The sequence below is a fragment of the Cricetulus griseus genome, chromosome 6 (assembly GCF_003668045.3).
Source record: "Cricetulus griseus strain 17A/GY chromosome 6, alternate assembly CriGri-PICRH-1.0, whole genome shotgun sequence".
Classification (NCBI taxonomy): domain Eukaryota; kingdom Metazoa; phylum Chordata; class Mammalia; order Rodentia; family Cricetidae; genus Cricetulus; species Cricetulus griseus.
In genome coordinates, this window is record NC_048599.1 from 148,100,802 (window position 1) to 148,121,468 (window position 20,667).

Below are 20,667 nucleotides of genomic sequence, written 5' to 3' on the forward strand. Positions count from 1 at the left end.
TTTGTTATCACTCTCCCTTTATTCTCCTAAAAAACCCAACTCTCCCTAGCCAGTGATTTGCACCAATAGAACTCCTCTGTGCAGAAATGAAGACCGCAGATGTGAATTCTCAGCTGGGGTATGCCATAGTATACTGAGAAATCACTTGCCAGTATTTGTTCAGATCACACATAAACATGTGCTCAACACACACATGAGCAGTTGTATACACATCCCCATGCATATGTGCACATGGGTAGACACATGTTTGCACATACATGCACACAGAATAACACATGCACACACAGGCAAAATCACATGGACACACATATATACACATAAATACATAGAACACACATGAGCACATAGGCACATAGGTAAATTCATGTGTGCATATGTATGTGAATGCACAAACACACATATAGGCTCACACACATGAGCACATGTACATACAGACTTGTGGTTGTGTGCAAACAGGAATGTGCATACACTCACAAATACATGCTTAGACACATGGGGACACACTAAATGTAAATGTGTAATCACATTCAGAGACACACTCTCCCAACACATATACACACAGAGGCACACAAACATATGTGAATACATGTAAACATATATGTACATAAACATGTATGGATCTGCACTTGTGTGGATGTACTTTCGCACATCCACACACAAGCATAAAATTTACATGCAAACCTTGTACATGTGCAGACACAAGCATACACATGCACACACAGATCACATACACAAATATGAATATTCATGTGTACATACTCATCCACCCATATGAACACAAAACAAATGCACACATATCTGGATACATGTCACAAATAAATTCACATGAGAACGTGCACACAGGTAAACATACACATATACATTTGCAGATGTATGCACAAATACACAGACACACACATGTACACATAATCACACATATACATATCCACACAAAACCCCACATACTTGCACACATACACATAAGAAAATGCTGAAACTCATGTATGGATGCATCTGTCTATCCATACTTGTACCCTTAAGTGCACATACTTGTATACACATAAAAGTGCATACTCACATATACATGTGTATACAGAAACACCCACATATGCAAACACATGGACATACATCCCTTCATATCTACCCACTGACAGCTACATGTGGATAAAAAACAAGCAGACTCAAACATACACCTATATCTACATTTACATACCCCTGTACTCACATATATAGGTGCACATACATATGTACAATACATATACTGTGTACTTACAGGCACACATACAACAAACATGTTGTATATATACACATGTGTGCACATCAGAGATGCACACACACACTCAGATGCACACCTGTGCACACACAAAGATATGTGTATACATGCATGCACACACATGTACATACATGTATACACCTGTGGGAATACATACACACACAAACTTTCACAATCAAGATTAGCCATTACAAGTCCACCCTTTGTCAACTCTATATCCAGCATAGCATAGATAAACTGAGCTTGTGGCTTTAATCTATGGGTTAAGTTGGGTTTGGTTGGCTTAAGTTGAATGGAGTTAAACTTTGCATTAGTTGAGCTTGGGTTTGGGTGGTTTGTTGTGGGATATTTGAGCAAACTCTGTAAAGATGTGTCACTGCTTTGCCTCGCTAAGACACCTGATTGGTTTAATAAAGAGCTGAATGGCCAATAGCTAGGCAGGAGGGGTTAGGTGGAACTTCCAGGCAGAGAGGGCACTGGTAAGCAGGGGTGTCCACAGCTGGGACTGAAGTCAAGCTGTGAGTCTAGATTATATGTGATCTGTTTCAGTGTTTCTCCAGTTTATTAATAACTCAACACTTCTACTGGCAATGGGGCTCATAGCTGTCATTCATGTCAGTATAGAAAGTGGGGAGTAGCAATCATGTTAATGAATGCATGCACTGTATGTGTGAGTATGTAACATACAGAGGTGACTTCTAAAAGATGTAATTTTGTTTATTTATTTGTGTGTGTGTGTGTGTGTGTGTGTGTGTGTGTGTGTGTGTGTGTTTACAGGTACTGGTGGAGGCCAGAAGAGGGCATCAGATCCCCAGGAGCTGGGTTACAGGTGGTTGTAAGCCACCTGATCTGGGTTTCAAAACCAAGGGTTAGTTGTTTGGAAAAACAGGGAGTGCTCCTAGCCATTGAACAATCTCTGGCTCCCATTGAATAATCGCTGGCTCCCTAGGGGTAGTTCTTAAGCACCTCTCAGCTAAGATTTAATGCATCTGATAGGTAAGCTCTACTAGACTCTCCACCCCTGTGGGAATTCTGTTTGAGTGAATTACCAAAGGAGGATTTTTCATTTGTATTTATTTATTTTTTCGGTAGGGTATAGTCCTGGCTGGCCTATCTCTGCCTGCCAAGTTCTAGGGCTCCAGGTGCCAGCTTGACTGGAGGATTTTTTTTTTTTAAAGGCTGGAGGGAGAAAGCAGAGGTCACAGGACCTCCTCTCAGCCTCTCAGCCTTTGGGGAAGCACAGTACTAATGACTATCTACTGTGTGCTTAAAACTGTCACATCCCTGCAACATTAAATCCTTCCCAGACACTTTCACTGTCTTTTAGAGAAACCATGGCCCACAGAATTTAAACAACAATACCAAGGCCACACTGTGTGGCAGAAGCCCCAGTAAGCATGGCCTTCTATGGCAAGAGAGTGAGAGAGGAGATGCAGGCTTGGCTGGGCAGAGCTGAGAGGGAGTGAAGAACCAGTGGGGAAAGGGTGGGTTTGGATAGAGATGGCAGGTGAGAGGAGACTGGATATGAAACCAGGCGGGTTTAAGGGCAGCAAGAGAGAGGAGAGGATGAAGGGTAGGCACCCCAGAGATGCCATTGTCTTGAGACCTCACCAGGAAGTCTGGGTGCCTGGCTGATTTATGACCATCAACACAGGGAGCCTCCTAGGATCTAGGCTGGACCCTTCTTGCAAGGCACTCTGCAAGCTCCTTCCCCACCATTTGTCTTTTGTTCTGGGTGTGCACCTCATTGTCTGCCAGATCCTAAGAGGACTGGTGTTGGTCTCAAAGGCTTGAGACCTTGGTAGCTGGTTCGGATGCCAACTGAGTATTTCTAGGATGGGTGGAATGGAGCAGAGCTGTGAGGTCACTCTGTGTACTATCCAGAAGGTGACTTGGGGAGGCTTCCAAGTTTTGGGGTCCTGAGGTATTCACAAATCTGGTCTGTCTCTTTTTCAAAGTGAGTGGTGTGGATATGTGGTTGACCAGTGTTCAGTGTTCATTTACCACCTAGTTCTTTCTTGTGGTCTTGTGGTCTTGGCTGGATGGCTATGCTTCCTTCTCCAGTACCTCAGTGACTCACCCCTGCACACTCATACACACGCATGCACTTACACACTCACTCGCACACACCCACACCCACACCCCCCCCACACGCTGGATAGCTGGAGAGAGAGAGAGATGGGGTTGAGTGGAGGGGAGTGGATCCTGGCTCCTCATAGATGTGGGTCAGGATGCTCTGAGACGTTGGGGTTCCTGCAGCTTCTTCATGCATTTGTTCATTTCTAGCTTAAAGAATGTCCATCTGCTTGCAGAGGTGGGAAATGTTGAAGGCTGAAGTTGGTGATTCTGGGGCTGCAGTGAAGTCACCTGCAGACCCCTGCTGGGACAACTCACTTGTTTCTGCAGAAGATCTTCATCTTCTCAGGGTGTATAGAGCCCCCTTTAGGGCCATGGAAAGGCTCCCACAAGATCACAAACACAAGGGTGTGTATAAAGTGTATAGCAAGACACCACACACACACACACACACACACACACACACACACACACACACACACACACACTTATTCACTAGCTGAAAAGGTATGAAAAGTTTCCTCACCTGGATAAGCCTCTCCACCGATGCAGCAATCCAAATCAGCCCAAATCAAACTGAATTAGAAAAAGCCCATGTTTAATGGATACAACACTCCCAGATGGCCTTCCAGTCCCCCAGAGAGGAGATGGGAAAGGGAGACCAGAAAAACCACGGGTCTTGTTTCTGGGGGGCAGTTTAAATACCCTGTGGGAGTGGTCTTGAGCATCTCTGGGAGAGGGGCCATCATTTGTCAGGGTTTCTGAGATGCAGCAGGGTTTGCAGGGAGATGGGGGAGGGGAGCTTGGGTGGAACTTCCACCATAACATCCCAGACTCTTTGGTATATGGATGCCAGGGGCTGGAGTGAAGCTTCCACCATAGCACTAACTTAACAAATAAACTTATTAGGCACCAGGCAGAATCCCGAGTGTTTTATGAAAACTCACTTAGACATCATAACAGCCCTATGAGGATGGTACCAGCATTGCTTCCATTTTACAGATATGGAAACCAAGGGCCAGAAAGGCCAAGTATCTTGTTCAGTGACTTCCAGCTAGTGAATGGTCCTGCTGGGATTTGTATTTTAGTACATTTCCCCTGGAGTAGTTCATCCATTCATTTAATGTGTGCCCACTAAGAGCTTTCTGTGTGGCAGACATTGGACCCTTGGAAAGGAGCTGGACTTGCATAGGGTGGTGGGAGAGGGAGTTTGGGCTGAAGTTGGGGATACAGGGGTGTGAGTTTTGGCTGTTGCCACTCTGAGATCACTGTTAGCTTACTGCCCTGTGCAGACCATTTCCTCACAAAATGTTAGCACCAGTGGACAAACTACTCAGGAGGGCTGGGAGTCATTCCAGACAGGTTGAGTCCTAGGCTTGCCATTCTATGACTGTGTGACTTTCACAAGTGACTCTGTCTCTGTGAGGCTCAGCTCCCACCTCTAAAAGACATGCTTAGAGACTGTGCTGGCTAGTTTTATGATGATTGACACAAGCTGGAGTCATCTGAGAGGAGGGAACCTCAATTGGGAAAATGCTTTCATAAGATTGGGCTGTAGGTAAGCCTGTGGAGCATTTTCTTAATTAGTGACTAATGTGGGAGGGCCCAGCCCACTGTGGGTGAAGCCACCCCTGGGTCTGTGGTCCTGGGTGCTATAAGAAAGCAGGCTGAGCAAGCCATGGGGAAGAAGCCAGCGAGCAACACCCCTCCATGGCCACTGCATCAGCTCCTGTCTCTGGGATCCTGCTCTGTTTGAGTTCCCAATGAACAGTGATGTGGAAGTGTAAGCCCAAACCCTTTCCTCCTCACTCCCTTTGGCGGTGGTGTTTTATCACAGCACTGCTGATAACCCTAACTAGGACAGAGACCATCTTTGATCCTGTCCTGACTTGAGGCAAGAAATGCTATTAGTATAGAGGACTTTGTTCCCTGGTCTGGTTCCTGAATGGTTTAGGCTTCCTCTTCAGATGGAGGGACCTTATAATATTGAAGCTTTGGACCCCATCACCATTTCCCTGGTGATATCAGCATTATCATTCCATTTGGATTTAAATTACCATATGAAAAAGTGGAGGTATCTGAGCTTTGTTGAGGTCCATACTTCCTCTGGGTCAGAATAGAATCTAAGTTCTACTTCTGGCCCAGGGAAGAGACCCAAAATACCCCATGGGATTGTCTGTTTCTTTTAACCAGCTGGACCTGTCAGTCACTTGGCCAAGAGTCCCACCTCTCAAAATCTGAGTCATCGGGAGGAGACAGGCTAAGGAGAGGGTACAATTAATTATCTTAATGAGATAATATACTTTCTCTTCCTAGAAGCACCTCCCTCAAGGCAGCTGCTTGTAGAGCTTTCACCAGGCACCATAGTGGAGCAGGCTGAGCAAGCCATAGGGAAGAAGCCAGTGAGCAGCACCCCTCTATGGCCTCTGTATCAGCTCCTGTCTCCAGGAGCTGCCCATTTATCCGCACCCTAAGTCAATGTGTATCTTTCCCTTATTTCTTAGGTACTGGCCAAAGGCTAAGCATGCTTTTCCAGACATGGCTTTCTCACTGGTTCTCTGAAACTCCTCTTCCTCTTTGCCATGCGGTTGTTTACTGACATTCATTGTTAAAGGCATGGCTTGCTTCTCCATCTCCCTTCTCCTGACAGCTGCCAAGGTTTGCAGCTTACCTGCCCTGCTCTTTCTTTCTTACACTCTAACAGGACTCCTTCTGAGTCCGTTTTTCATTATTGAGTCTAAGGAGAAGATAGAGGGAATCTGTAACACTGTTTATGGGCAGTGTCTGGTTGTCCCTGTGGGCCTTGGCTACTCTCCAGATGTGAGCATCCTTTCCTGTTCCAGCCAAAGCAGGAGGTAGAAGAAAGCCTGGCCCCCTGCAACCCTGACCAACCCTTCTCTGTTTCCTGAGGGCAGAGAAAAAAGGCCCTGGATGCTGCAGCAGTTGACTCCCTCTCTACGTGGTCTGTCTCTCTAGCCAGGCCCAAGGCCAAACAAAGGCTGTTCACCTTCTTTCACCTCCAGCTCTCCAGTTGTAGGCAAAGCCACCTTGCCTCTCAGTGCACTCCTTCCTTGTTACCTAGAGGAACAGAGGGACCTCAGCTGTACCTCTTTCCTTCCTCTTTTAATTTAACTTAATTACAAAATTGTGTGTGTACATGTTTGTGTGTGTACATGTGTACATATATATGAGAAGCCTGAGTTTGACACTGGGTATCATCCTCAACTTTTTTTTTTGAGACAGGGTTTCTCTGTGTACCCCTGGCTGTCCTGGAACTAGCTTTATAGACCAGGTTGGCCTTGAGCTCACAGAGATCCTCCTGCCCCTGCCTTCCTAGTGTTGGGATTAAAGGTGTTCACTCTACCTTAATTTTTGAGATAGGTCTGTCACTGAATCTGGAGCTCTCAGATCAGGTTAGTCTGGCTGGCCCCAAGCACCAGGGCCCCTCCTGTCTGCATGTGCTGGAATGACAGGCATGCACTGCGGCACTAGGCTCTTTATGTAGGTCCTGGGCAATCGGAACACAGTACTTCATGTAGCAAACCCAAATCTTTACTGTTCCAGTTGATGCCCCAGCAGATCTGCTCTTACTCTTGATAGCTGCACCCAGGTTTCTTGTGGAAGCACTCTGCTCCCATTCTGTCATGTGGGTGCAGTCTAAGATCGGTCATCGAGAATTATCAGGACATTCCATCTTCCTGGTGATAGCAATTGGTTCAAAAGTAGCTACAGGAGCTAAGGCAGAGCAATCAAGAGTCTCAGGACCCTCTCTTGGGGCTGTTAGGAGAAAGATGCTATCCTATCACATAGGACTCGGGCATGTGGACAGTATTCAAGTCCTGGGAAAGAGAGGACATGAATATGATTCTGGATGTATCCATATCTGTCCTGTGATTTTCGGCTTCTTTGCCAAAGTGACCTCGGGTCTATCTCTTACACTGGAAACAATCCCGGTTTCTTCAGGGGGCTCCCTATTCATAGGTGAAGACCCTATGTCAAAAGGTTGCTGCTGAAATCCAATAAGAAGCTGACATAAGCGAGAATATTTCCAGGCTGTATATGGCGAAGAGGCGCTAAGAGATTAACAAAGCACTAAAGCAGGGACACATTTTCTGCATGGGGTGAGTCAGTCCTCTTCTATCCAAAAGGCTCCAGACAGTGGACTTGTATGTTCTGGACTGAGAACCAATGGAACAGTTGTTTGAAGTACGAATTCCTGCCCTCTAAGTCTTTAAGCCATGCTGTTCAAGTTTGCCAAGGATGAGGAACCCTTGAATTGGTGCATGGCTGTTTCTTACATGATGTGTCCATTTTAGAAGAGGCCACAGAGGAGAGATCAAATTCGGCTACCTGTAGGCAGCTCTATTGGGAGCTCTCTGGGAGCCCCTGGCTGTGCCTCTCTGTTGCTCTTGCTATTTTTGGACCTCTTCTCTTGGCTGGAAGAAGTCACTCACCTCAGAACTACAGCATCTAATTGTAACTGCACTCTCCAGCCCACACCGGAAACACTCTTGGCTCTCTCTTGGCAGACACTAAACCTGGCCATTCCATTCTACACTTCTTGCCCCTCTCTTGCCTATTATAAAACTTCATTTCCCAAGCTCCTTTGCAATCAAGGGAGGCCATGTACATAGTCTGGCAGAAGAGAAGTACCTGTGGGCTTGTGGGGAATGTCTGTTCTCTTCTCAGACTTCCCACACTTGAAAAAGGGGCCTGGGGAATGACACACAGATATAGCCAGCAGCAGGACTGACTGAAGCCCATTCCTCATGACATGACTGGAATCTCCACCTCAGTACTTCCTGCCATTGAGGAAGAAGCATCTCCCATTCTCTCCTTTGATGAGATCTCTCATGTGTGGTGCTTCTTGTCATATGTAACTAAATGTAATCCTGACACAGGAAGCTAGCACACACCTGCCATCATTCTCTCTACAGTAGATATTCCATAATCTAGGACCACAGTGACAGATTTCAATTCATTGTCTAATATTAATTATAATTATGACAGCAGTATTGGTCATTTTTCAGATGCCTCCTGGGGGCTATGAATTGGGCTAAGTGATCCTGGACCCCTCACAATGGTTATTATTGTTTTCATTGCCCGATGAGAAAACTAGGCTCAGAAATGTCACATGAGCTACTCAGAGTCACCAGAGTCACACAGCTAGACTGTGGAAGCTGGGCTCTGAACCTAGGTGGTTCACAGTAATGTGTGTGTGTGTGTGTGTGTGTGTGTGTGTGTGTGTGTGTGTGTGTATGTATCTTCTCTGTTACAGGCTACTGAACCTCCCTCCATGATCCCAGGAGCTGATGTCTTTAGATTACTCAGAGGGTAGGGGAGGACTCTGGTAGAAGGAGTGGTGGGCCAGCCATCCTGTGCTAATCTGGTGGTGAGAGGGGACCCTGCAATGGAAACTCCCCAAATGTACAGGGGACCCACTCACCAGCTGCCTGCCCACTTATCTTCTGGGCCCATCCTTGGTGGGATTTGGGTGTTTAAAGACTCAGAGTTGGAGTTCAGGAGAAGCCGATAGAATGTGGTAGGTGTTAAACCTATAAGTTGAAGTCAAACAGCCCAGGCTCCAATCTCAGCCCCATCACCTAGAGCAGGTCAGCTCATTTTCCTGTTTATCAACTAGGAAGAAGAAGAAAAGCCCCCTCATGGGGCTGTTGTAATTGATAAGCCCCCAACGTCCTGCCTGCAGCTTACAGAGTGCTCTGGCAAGGGCAGTTATTCCCCCTCTCCCTCCTCACCTCACACAAGACTAGAATCCTTGGGCCTCTGCTTCTCCTTCTGCATCATCTCCTTTCTCTTAGGGCTGTTTTGAAGATTTAAGCAAGAAGGACAAACAAGCGGATTTCGTGGTTTTCAGTTCTTGACTTCTCAGGTGGACTGGGTGGTGTAACTTAACTGGAGCCTAGCTACTCACTGTCTCAAAGGGTTTCTGTTTCCTTAGTGCAACCTTGAGCAAACCACTAATAGTCCTGGGCCTCAACTTTCTTTCTCTGTAAATAGAGATGATGACAATATTGGCATCACAGGGCTACTGGGTATACATAGTATATACATAAAAATTATATATACATAGTATATACATAAAAATATTATTGTTATTTTCATTATCTCCAATACTTAATGGAAACCTGGCACCAATCAGGTACAGGGGAGGGGGGAAGATAACTTTCCATGCAGTCAACCCTGCTTAGGTAGGGAAGGAAAAGAAGGGCAGAGGAGAACCAATGCTGAGTTCCTGGTGAAGGCTGCATTCCCACATGGACAGGCTTTTCTTGTCCCCAGAGTAGCTGTTGCAGAAATGGAATCAGTAAAACCATTTTTTTTTTTCGGGAAACTGAGGCCTGCAAAAGGTATTTGAAAGCTTAAGGTGGTGAAAGTGGAGACTGGGGCTTGGGACTGAGGTTTGAAGAGATCTGGGGCTGACTGAAGAACTTTCTCTTCTGCGAACCTGCCTGCGAGGTGGGGTGGGGTGGGGCTAGGCTCATGAATGATTCAGGTGAAAGTCAGCTTGGGATTTCCAAATGCTGGGTGGGGCCCAGCTAGGTGAGACCTCCCTTGTAACATTCAGATGTGGGCCCTAGGTAGGCAGGAGGGCCTGTGACTGGTATGGGGCCGGAGGTGGGACGCTCAGACAAAACCTTGTCACTGAGTAGGGAAGCAGGTTCTTGTTGCCTTGGAAGAGTTTAGGCTCTGTGGTGGAGCTGAACCTTTGGGACTGTCAGGAGTGTTGACCAAGGGGCTCAGTGGGAAACTGACACAGGCAACGACCCTTTTGGGGTTGCCCCAGCAGATGGGTGGGCAGGCACTTGGTGAACATGGCTCTGGTCCCCTCAGGCACATGAAGTTTTTCTGTATAGTTATTATCTAAATTTTTAAATTTTAGATTATTTATTTTATGTTGTATAATTGTTACACACACACACACACACACACACACACACACACACACACCCCACAGGTGTGACTGGTGTCTACAGAGGACAGAAGAACGTGTCAATTCCCTTGGGACTGGAGTTACGGATGGTTGTGAGCCACCACATGGGTGCTGGGAATGGAGCCCAGGTCTTATGCAAGAGCCATCTCTGCAGCCCCTTCTCTGGATTATTCACGCCGGTACTCATTCCTTCCCTAATCCAAGCACCCATCCTCTGGTGCCGTGCTTGGGTCTAGGGAGGCCAGGGTGACCAAGACAGTGACAACTCAAGGGAGAGAGAGAGGGGCAACTTCCATCTGGATCCACTGTAAGCAGGGAAGAACTTCCTGCAGGAAAGAATGGAAGGTGGCATGTCACATGACCCAGTGCAGAAGATCAGCCATCCTCTACATAGTCCACATTCAGGACATTGGCTATGGAGCAGAGGGCGAGGAAAGGTGATGAGGGCTAGCCTGGATGTCCCCCAAACCTGGGTATTCATCTGTATATTCCTTTGAAGTGGACCAAATCCAGACTCTACTGGTTCCAGCTGACAGCCCATCCCTGAGGGTTATCCCTGGCAGAATCTAAATGGTCTCCACACCTTTCTACCCCACACTCCAGTGTCAGCTGGTAAGAGCTGGCACTCAGCCACCATTTCTCTTGTCTCAGTCCTCTTTGCTAGGCTTGTTCCCTGGAGGCCCCAGCGGGTTCCTTGGTCTCTGGCTTCTCCTCTGCATCCAGCCTTCGTCAGCTCCTCACTCCCACTGTGTCACTCCTTCAGCTCCATCTTCATTGCACGACTGGTGGTAGAGCATCATTACAGCAAGGGCTCGTTTGCTCTTCCCTGGTGAGGGACCTGTCCTCACTAACCTCCTGATCTGATTACCCTGGTGTTCAAATGGGAAGCAGGCCCTAGAGACTTGTCTATGGTCATAGCAAAGAAGGGAGACTTAATTTCTTGGTTCTCAGGCTAAGTCTCCTCTCTCTGATGCCAAGGTTGAGCTAGTTAGTGTTTGTTGTTTTCACTACAAAAGATGGAGGTCTGGGAGTGAGCTACAGGTATGAGAACTCCCTGGGTCCAGGCCCAGGGGGAGGGTGGGCCTGGGAATAGAGGACAGAGGCTCATAACAACTCTTTTTTCATTTCTTGTTCACTAGAAACTCCCCTTCCTCTGGACAACGGAACCTCAACTTCCCTCCCAGACCTTATTGTTTTTGCTGACAATTGCTTGACTCACAGGCTCCTTGAGGCTGTGTGGTTACCAGGGGGCCCTGCCTCTGGGATGCAGGGAAAGCTGAAGCTGGTCTCAGTGTCCCGGGGCTCCAGTCCCTCCCCTGGTCTGCCCTGGCTTGCTCAGTCTCCCTAGAGCAGTTGTTGGCTTTTGTCCCAGTAGAGCATGGGAACAGCTCTGGCTTGGAAACAGGAGGGGCATCCTGGCAGGTCTCACCTCTCCCACCTGGCATGGTTCCTTTTCTACCAGCCTTCCCACTGGGTGTGGGCAGAGGATACCTAGGTGTGCTGAGAAAATGGAGGGAGGGAACTTGCAAGTGAGAGGACCAGGAGATGCTGTGACTTTGTTCTTATTCTCTCCTTCTTCTAGGCTCAGTTTCCCCAGCTGTGAAAAGAACCAAATGCTGAGATCATATAGGGCTGGCTGATGGTCATCCAGCTATGACACTCGACCAGCTCTGGAATCTGAGTTAGAACAACTTTGAAAACAACATTGTCTGACCACAGGACAACCACTGCATGAGATCTGTGTATTGCCTAGGGTGGCTTTATGTATACACTATACAGATGTACAGCCAGGACCAGCAAGGATGCAATGTACCTCATCTAAGGTGACCCAGCCTGCAAGCTGTGTAATCAGAATCTAAACTACAGCTCTCCAACTCTGGCAGGCAGAGTCTAGGCCAGCACGGAAGCGCCTAAGCGGTGGTATTTTCCATACAGGACCTCATGTATAGGCAGGGCTGGAGTGCTGGGCTTCTTACCTTTCTCATCATCTCCAAGCTGGATCAAACTGACCTCTTTCTGAATTTGTTCTGTTCCTAAGGTCTATCCCCAGTGAGCCCCAGTTTCCTATAAACCAATGGATGAATTTCTGACACTTTAAAAAGGTTGTGGACCTCAAGGGTCTTGAGTGGCAGTCTTAACGGCCACTATGCAGTAATTAATACAACGTTTTGGCCAAGGCCGGAGCAGAGGAAGTCAGCGGGGCCCGGCAGTGTTGAGGTGACAACTGGAGGGAGGAGTGGGGGTGGAGCCGTGGGATGGGTGGGAGGGGATCCGCCAGTGCTCAGGGCGGTGCTGGAGTTGTACCCGAGGAGACAGCCGTTGGTTTTCACATCCATCAACTCCCAGAGCCATGAACCGTGAGTCCGACCCCGGTGTCCCCACGCCCGGGAATCCGTGGCTTGCAGGCGGAGCCTTGAATGCCAGGCTCAACTTGTCTCTCCTCTGCAGGAAGGAGTCTCTCGCTCCAGTTTCCTCTGTTACTGCTCCTGCTGCTGCCGCCACCGGTCCTGCTTGCAGATCCCGAGGTGCTCTCACCGGGTAGGTGACCCCACCCCATGGTATCCCGAGTCCTGCACCACTGACTTGGTTCATCTCCCTTTTCTCCCTTCCAGAGGGCCCCACTTCCCTTTTCTGCTCGCGGTGCCTGCGAGTCGGGTGTTGCGTTTGTGAAATGGGCCCTCCTGGAGAACTCCAGCGGTGTGGTTATGGCTAGGGCCTACCTAGAGTCTCTCTGGCACACAGCCAACTGAGATCGGGAACCGGCAGGGGGAGCCAGGACAGTTCTTTAACGTCACCTGTTCTGGGCTCCATACTCCCCCAGAAGCTGGTGGTTTCCTGTGGGTACTTTTTGGGGGAGGAAGCGGCAGGCGCTAAGGGGAAGGCAGGCTGGACAGCGAGTTCCCATTCTTTAGCCTCTAACTTTTGTAGGACTAATCCTGACTAATCCGCCCCTGATCAGTAGAGACAGGGGAGTGAGGTGGGGCACCAGCGATCCTGGGAATAGGGAGGTGAACGCACTCCGATGAAACTGAGGCTCAGTAGGTGTGATAACACCCCCAAGTTACATAGTGCATGGTGGGCTCAGGATTTGAAGTCAGGACTAGCCTAATCCAGAACTTCCCAGTACCCTTCTGGTTTCATCATCATGAATGGGGCTGGATAGTCAGGGCCCCTGCAGTCCTGTCCTTGAACCCCCTTCAGGCCAGTGCCAGGTTACAGGAAAGAAAAAGAACTCATTCTTCTGCCGCAGCACCTCTTCCCCACCCCCACCTTTCTTCCTCTCTGTCTAGTTTGGATGCACGTCTGTAAAATAGGGCCAAGAGAGGCTGGCCCCTGGGAAAGGAGGCCGTGGGAGTCCTGGCTTTCTGTTGGGTGCTGCTGGGACTTGGTGCTCAGAGGAGGGAAGGGCAGTATCAGAGGGGGACTGGGAATCAGAGCAGGCTTCTTGGAGGAGAGGGTTTGTGAGAGAAAAATTGGAGAACCTGTGCAAGAATGGAGATAACCCCTCCCTGCCCCCCAAGCGTGGATCTTGGGAAGGGAACATTTTTGACCCTCACTGCAGCTTACTAAACTCAGCTCTGGGTGGATTTTTCTTCGGTGCTCGCAGCAGCCTTGTGGGGCAGATATGTTAGACCCATTTCACAGAACAGAACTCCGAGACACAGAGGAAGTGAGGTTATTTGTCGGAGACCTCACAGTGATCTGGTGGTGGAGCCAAGGCTGGCCCTGCTAGCCATGGGAATGCGCAGTCAGTTTCAAGATGAGTCCAACTCTCATTTGGTCCCATTTGACCCCCTCTGGGCCCCCAAGTACCTGGTGTTGACTCACCTCTCTTCCTTGCTTGTGACTCCTGGGGAAGAGGGGTAGAGTTTAGCTTGAAGGGCAAGACTCTGCTGGGAAATCCACAGTGTTCCACATCCAGGCCTTGGATTTGGCTCTCTTTAGTCAGGGAGCAGGCATGACTGCTGGTGCCCCAAGCTACACAGAGCACCAAGCCACGATCCGAGCCAAGCATCCCTTCTCTGTATGTTTAGAGCATGTGATGGAGTGGAATTTTTCTGTTTTGCATTCCAAGGGCTTCTTCTGTGCCAGCCTTTGGCTGGGGCCTGGTGACACAGAGCCCAGTGGAGCTTGCAGTCTAATGTGGAGTGATGTAGGTGTCCAAGGTGACACTGGAGCTCACAGTATGATGGTGGAGACAGATGCCAATGGATTGTCATATACGGAAGTAAGGGCAATGGTTAAGGGTGAGAGAAGCAAAGGGCTTCAAGGAGGAAATAGATGCCCCCGTGCGAGGAATCAGGGAGGCTTCTTGAAGGAGGTGGTATTTACTTCAACTAGACCTTGAAGGAAAGGAGGTGGTGGGAGGGGGAGACTGGCTTTCTGTTGGAGTTTTATGAGGGTCTTTCTTGCAGGAAGCAGCTGGGAGTGGTGCAAGACAGGTGTTGAACAGCAGGGTTTGTGAATACAGGGTCCATGGGAACATGAGAATGGGGTAGATGATTTGGGGGTGAGCATGGAGGCTGAGGAGCCCATCACAGACCCCTGAAAGGGTTAAGGACAGGACAGGTGAGTGCCTGCCTGCTCCCAAGTCTTCAGTAAATGGAGGCCCAAACTGCTTGGGCACCTCCCTGGAGCCCAAAGCTGCAGACTGCTTTGAGGGAAGGAGGCCTTTGCTGCCTGATGGGAGAAGAGACAGTGCCCTGTTTAGAGTTCAAGTCTGTTCTGGGAACCCATGATGTTCAAATGCTTCCTGTCCAGAGCATGTGCATGTGCACACAAGTGTGCACATAAGTGTGTAAACCTGTGCCTGTGCACACAAGAGTGTGTGTGTGTGTGTGTGTGTGTGTGTGTGTGTGTGTGTGTGTGTGTACAAGGTCTCTCTATATAGCCCCGGCTGGCCTCGAACTCACAGAGACCCACCTGCCTCTGCCTCCTGAGTACTGGGATTAAAGGCATGTGCCATCATACCTGGACCACTTAGGGCCCCATGCCTAGGAAGGAGAATGCACGACCTGGCAAGTGGAGCTGTGTGCCAGGCTGAGGAGCCTGAGGTTGCTAACTCCTTCATGTAGGTGAGACTTAAGTACACAACAAAGCCTCCCTCTGTCTTCCTTGACTGCTCCTGTCTCCAGCATCAGCTAGGTCTGTGGACTGGAGGGGGGTTCCTTTGTTGATGCAGGCTGCTGCTTGGGCCTGGCATGGAGGCATTGGGCCTGGATCTGCCTGCAGGCCTGGATACTCAGGCTTGCTTTCCTCTTGACTGCCAGGAGCTTCTGTAAATATTATTCTTAGGGAATTTGGGCTCAGTCTCTTCTCTTCTGCCTGATGCCGCCTCCACATCCGGGAGGACTTGGTGTTCCCCAGCCGTATCTGTCCCTTGCCCTGCTTGCCTTTGAATCTAGATCCCCAGCTTTTGGTCTGGAGGATGTCTTACTCAAATCTGTGGATGGGTTTTAGAGCTGAGAGATACTACTCGTGGTTATCTGTGGGAACATGGGTTGGCTGATTGGGCTTCAAGGTCTCTGTGTCTTGCAGGCACAGTGGCTGTCTATTGTCCTGCTTTACTGATGTCAGTCACTTAGTGAGAACAGTTGCAGATTCTGTGCTGAGGGCAAGAGAATGATGGGAATAACCTAGAGGGGCATCTTGACTTCCTCTAGAATACAGACTGGGGCAGGAAGTCAGAGGGAGGCATCCTCTGAGATACCTGCTCTGCCTGCTTATGGGACAGACAGACAAACAAGCCTTAAGTGTGGAAGGGAGTGAATTATTCATGGATACAGCCAGGGACAGCACCACTTATGAGTCTGTCTTTCCTGCATTCTTCCTTTGTGATCGACTTGTGCTTGGGTCACTGAAGTCAATTAGACGGTGTGCTTGTACCTCCCAGTTCTCTCCCCCGATGGCTCCTGAAGAATGATGGGTGGTCTCAGTAGAGTGGTCCCCTTTGCTAGACAGAGGGCTGGGCTGGCATGGAATCCTGCAGGTGTTGAATAACTGGAGGTCTGCTTACAGCAGGAGGCAGTGGCCCCAGGCTTCCATGTTCACTGGGGACTTGGAAAGTTCACCATGAAGAAACAGTAACATCCATGGCCTTGGATCAGTGTGACTCTGCTGTGTCTCTCCTCTAAGTCAAGTCCTAGACACCCCTGTAGGAGTCAGGCAGGGAAAGGAAAGGGGGTTCACATTTTGGTTCTTTTGTCTGGAGGCTGTGGAGCTTTAGTATAAGCCTCTTGCCTTCTCTGAGCCTGGAGTTCCTTATTGTGAAATAGGAGGCTCGCCCATCTTCCCCCTGGGTGCTGGAAGACAAATAAACCCTGGGGGTGTGAGGTCATGGACTTGGTCAGTGACAGTCCCAGTTTTCCCTAGCATGGCTGCCATAGTTGGCATGGCTAAGTAGCACCCAGTCTCTTCTCCGCTCACTTTTATATACCAGAGTTCCTGTGGCTGTTGTCCCTGCCCAAGAGGACTTTTCCTGTCTTGGGGCAGCTGGTGTTTGTGGAAAGGGAGTGGGGAGGAGTGAGGGAAAGCTGGCCACAGTCTAGTTGGTAGGGAGGGCCCTCTTTTGGCTGCAGCAGGACATGGTGCTGCAGGAATCTTTGCTTAGCTGGAACAGGAACCCTGGCAATATTAGGAGGCCTTGAAGCTAGCCTCAGGGAGCTGTGGGAGGATGAAGCATCTCTCTGTCCAGCAGGGAACGGCTAGTCTCATCATGCCATTTTATTAGTTCCACACACATTTGTTAAGCTCTGGTCACGAAGGCCAAGCCCAGGTTGTGACCCCAGCCTAGTGGGGAGGTGGATGCCTGGGAAGGTGTCGCCCTCCCTCAGAGAGGGGAAGAGACAGCAGGAAGGAGAGGAGGACTTAAGAGTGGGGACTTGGTGAGCCTTGGGCAGGGGGCAGAGCAAGATTCCTTGGGGAGGGCTGGGAGATGTGTGAAGGAAAAGCATAGCCTAGGTAAGTTTGGGGGTAGGTCTTTGGGGCGTGAGGGAGGGTTGCCACCATCCATTTGAGCTTCAGGACCTTCTGAGACTCCTGCTGAGGTAGAAGTAGGAAACTGGAGTCCAGAGGAAGCTTGGACTCTTCCCCTGTTCCTTCTGGGTGGTAACATTGTATCCTGGGTATGGCTGAGCCCTAGGCCAGAGTCAGGTTAGGCTCATGGCAGGTGAGTTGCTCTTGAGCAACTGATGAACAGAAAAGCCCCAGCCCTAGCAGGCTGGAAGTGGATCCAGGCCACTTGGTCTTTCTGGGGCTGTGACTAGCTGGAGAACCATGGGGGATGTGGAGGTCTGGGGCCCTGTCAGGTCTCTTGTTCCTGGGTCTTGCTTGCCAGGTCTGCCTGTGGCAGCTTGATAAGGGCTTTTTGTCTAGCCTTCTTCCCTTTGGCCTCTCTCTTCCAAACCCCTGCCAGAGATCACAAAAATGTCATTGTGGGGTTGTTTAAAGTCTCCAGGGTTTAAGCAAAACTATTTCCATGGCCTGTATTATTTTTGATGCTATGTGTGTGGTGATGGTGGTTCTGGGGGTATCTGGAGGCCCCTGGAGGCAGGAGGGTACTGCATTTGTGAGGTGAGACCACAGCCTGAGGGCTAGGTCCTGCTCCAGGTCAGGCCTTCTGATGCTGTTCTCTTTGATGACTGGCCAGTTCATGCCAGGCTGCTCTGACTTTTTGCCATGCTCTGGACTCCTAATCATCAGTTACACACAGTATCAAAGTTCCTCATGCTGTTGGCTCTGTGCCCAGAAAGAGAAGCCTTTGCAGAATGGATCTTGGCATTTCTATGAAACCCAAAGGGAGGTACCTCCTGCCAGGAGCTAGGGGTCCTGGGTCTGCCTGGCTTTGCTCTGTTTTTGGCCAAGTAGCGCTCCCTGAGCCTCAGTATCCCTGGCTGAACAGTGTGTGAAGGAGGAGATGGACATGGATGAATTGTGTGGCTGTCTAACTTGACTGCTGAAGCATTGCTGAGACCACAGAGATATAGCAAGGGGTGGCAGTCAGAAGGATGGGGGCTGGACACAGGGAGGGACTTCATTGTTGGGGGCTCATGAGGTGGAGTAGGGAAGAAGGAGGGTGGATGCAGAGCTCACACACCATCTCAGGAGATTGCTTTCCAGCCAGGCTTCTTGTGCCTGCACTTGACTTCCTCAAGGTCTTAGAATATAGACTCCACCTTCTCTTAGGTCAAGTCTGAGCTTTTCAGGACAGCTCAGATCTTGGGGTCTCCCCCCTGACACTTGTACTTTATCCTTGGTTCCAAAAAACCTCTTTCCTGGAGTTGATTGCTGAGCCTGGGGAGGATGGGTTGAGAGGAAGTGAAGGGAGGTACTGTTAGCTTGATATGACTATTTCCTGGTGACCTTTTCTGGCCTCAGTTGCCCCACCAGCAAAGTGGGCATGAGAAACATACTATTCCCTCCCTTTTGCAGAAATGGAAGGCTGGAGACAGGTCATGTTTTCCTAGTATCTAGGTGCTCACAACATGAGGAGCAGGCTCATGTGGGAGAAACCCTTCCACAACCTGATCTCCTTTCTGACGCCCCCACAAAACCCTTGTCACTTGGCTCTGCTGAGGCAGGAAGTGAGCCCTCAGAAACCCATCACACAGTCTTATCAGCTGCTTCCCAGCCTTGCTATCAACAGCTTGGGTCTAGATGCTTCCCCTGACCCCCTTGGTGGCAGCAGGGAGGGAGGGGGACTTTCTCCTGGGCCCCGAATGTGGGCTAGGCTGGAGGTCCAGGGCATGGGGTAGGGTTGGCCAGAGAGGAGTCCAGAGGTCATTTGGGAGAGAGCTGCCTCTGGGCCCTTTCTTCACACTTGGGGGCTGGGTGGGGTCAGGAGGCTACTTGAGGGTGTTCCTAATACTTGTTTCTTGTTCACAGTTAATCCCTGTTGTTACTATCCATGTCAGAACCAGGGTGTCTGTGTCCGCTTCGGCCTCGACCACTACCACTGTGACTGTACTCGCACGGGCTATTCGGGCCCCAACTGCACCATCCGTGAGCTAGGCCTCAGGCCCCCTATTTCTCCTGCTCTCTCTGTACCTTGACACCTCCCTTCCTCTCTGGCCATTGCTTCTTTTGCCTCCTTGTTTGGCTTTGACCCTACTTAAACATGGCTTCCATGTGAGCTCTTTTCTTGGTCCAGTCCATTCTGAGGTAGTTTTTTTCCATGTTCCCTGCCCCCTGACCTCATTTTGGTTCCTGACTCTTTCATGTATCATCACTCCTAAGGGTGCTGCCTATAGCTTCCTGTTTGGTCCCTATCTTCTTAGCCTGGGTAACTCTGGTCTTGTCAGAAGGGATGGACTCAGAGGCTCCTATTGTCCCTGCAGCTGAGCTCTGGACCTGGCTTCGGAATTTCCTACGGCCCAGCCCCTCATTCACCCATTTCCTGCTGACACATGGGCGCTGGTTCTGGGAGTTTGTAAATTCCTCCTTCATCAGGGAAACACTCATGCGCCTAATACTCACAGGTAAGTGTGGGGCTGGGCTCCTCTAACCTGAGGAACAAGGAATCACCCCAGTTCTTAGGTTCTTGGCATCTGAATAAAAAGTGGGTAGAGAAATTCTCTGATGCCAGATAAAACAAGGCCCAGCACAGGAGGAGGCAGGGAGGTGGAGTGGGATGGGAACAGCCTTGTCATCATTATTTTTGCTCTACAGTGCGGTCCAACCTTATCCCCAGCCCTCCAACCTACAACTTAGCACATGACTACATCAGTTGGGAGTCCTTCTCCAATGTGAGCTACTATACTCGAATTCTGCCCTCTGTGCCCAAAGACTGCCCCACACCCATGGGAACCAAAGGTAAGGGACAGGAGTAAGGAGCTGGCCTGAGCTCTCCTCTTCAGGAAAAAGCAGGCAGAAGAGATATTACTGACCAATTTCATAGATGGGTGGAGCAAGGCAAGACAGTTGACATGTCTAGGATCCGGAAGAGGACAGAAGAGGCAGCTGAGGTTCTTGCCTAAGGTGACAAGGAAAGTCAGAGGCAGGTTCTCCCAAACCAGTCCTCATGTTGTGAGCACCTAGATACTAGGAAAACATGACCTGTCTCTAGCCTTCCATTTCTGCAAAAGGGAGGGAATAGTATGTTTCTCATGCCTACTTTGCTGGTGGGGCAACTGAGGTCAGAAAAGGTCACCAGGAAATAGTTATATCAGGCCAACAGTCCATCCCCCTTTGCTTCCTCTCAAACCATCCTCTCCAGGCTCAGCAATCAACTCCAGGAAAGAGGTTTTTTGGAACCAAGGATAAAGTACAAGTGTCAGGGGGGAGACCCCAAGATCTGAGCTGTCCTGAAAAGCTCAGACTTGACCTAAGAGAAGGTGGAGTCTATATTCTAAGACCTTGAGGAAGTCAAGTGCAGGCACAAGAAGCCTGG

The 20,667-nt window shown here is 49.5% G+C and overlaps 2 protein-coding genes across 2 annotated transcripts in view; one reads left to right on the forward strand and one right to left on the reverse strand.

Annotated features, from left to right (window-relative positions):
• The window catches only part of Dennd1a (DENN domain containing 1A), a 1,920,886-nt gene that overhangs the window by 472,180 nt on the left and 1,428,039 nt on the right, over positions 1-20,667 (reverse strand).
• The window catches only part of Ptgs1 (prostaglandin-endoperoxide synthase 1), a 28,062-nt gene continuing 20,025 nt past the window's right edge, over positions 12,631-20,667 (forward strand). Inside the window, 5 exon segments of the mRNA XM_035446519.1 lie at positions 12,631-12,707; positions 12,709-12,818; positions 19,164-19,280; positions 19,616-19,756; positions 19,947-20,090. Of these exon segments, the coding sequence (XP_035302410.1) occupies positions 12,631-12,707; positions 12,709-12,818; positions 19,164-19,280; positions 19,616-19,756; positions 19,947-20,090 (589 nt within the window).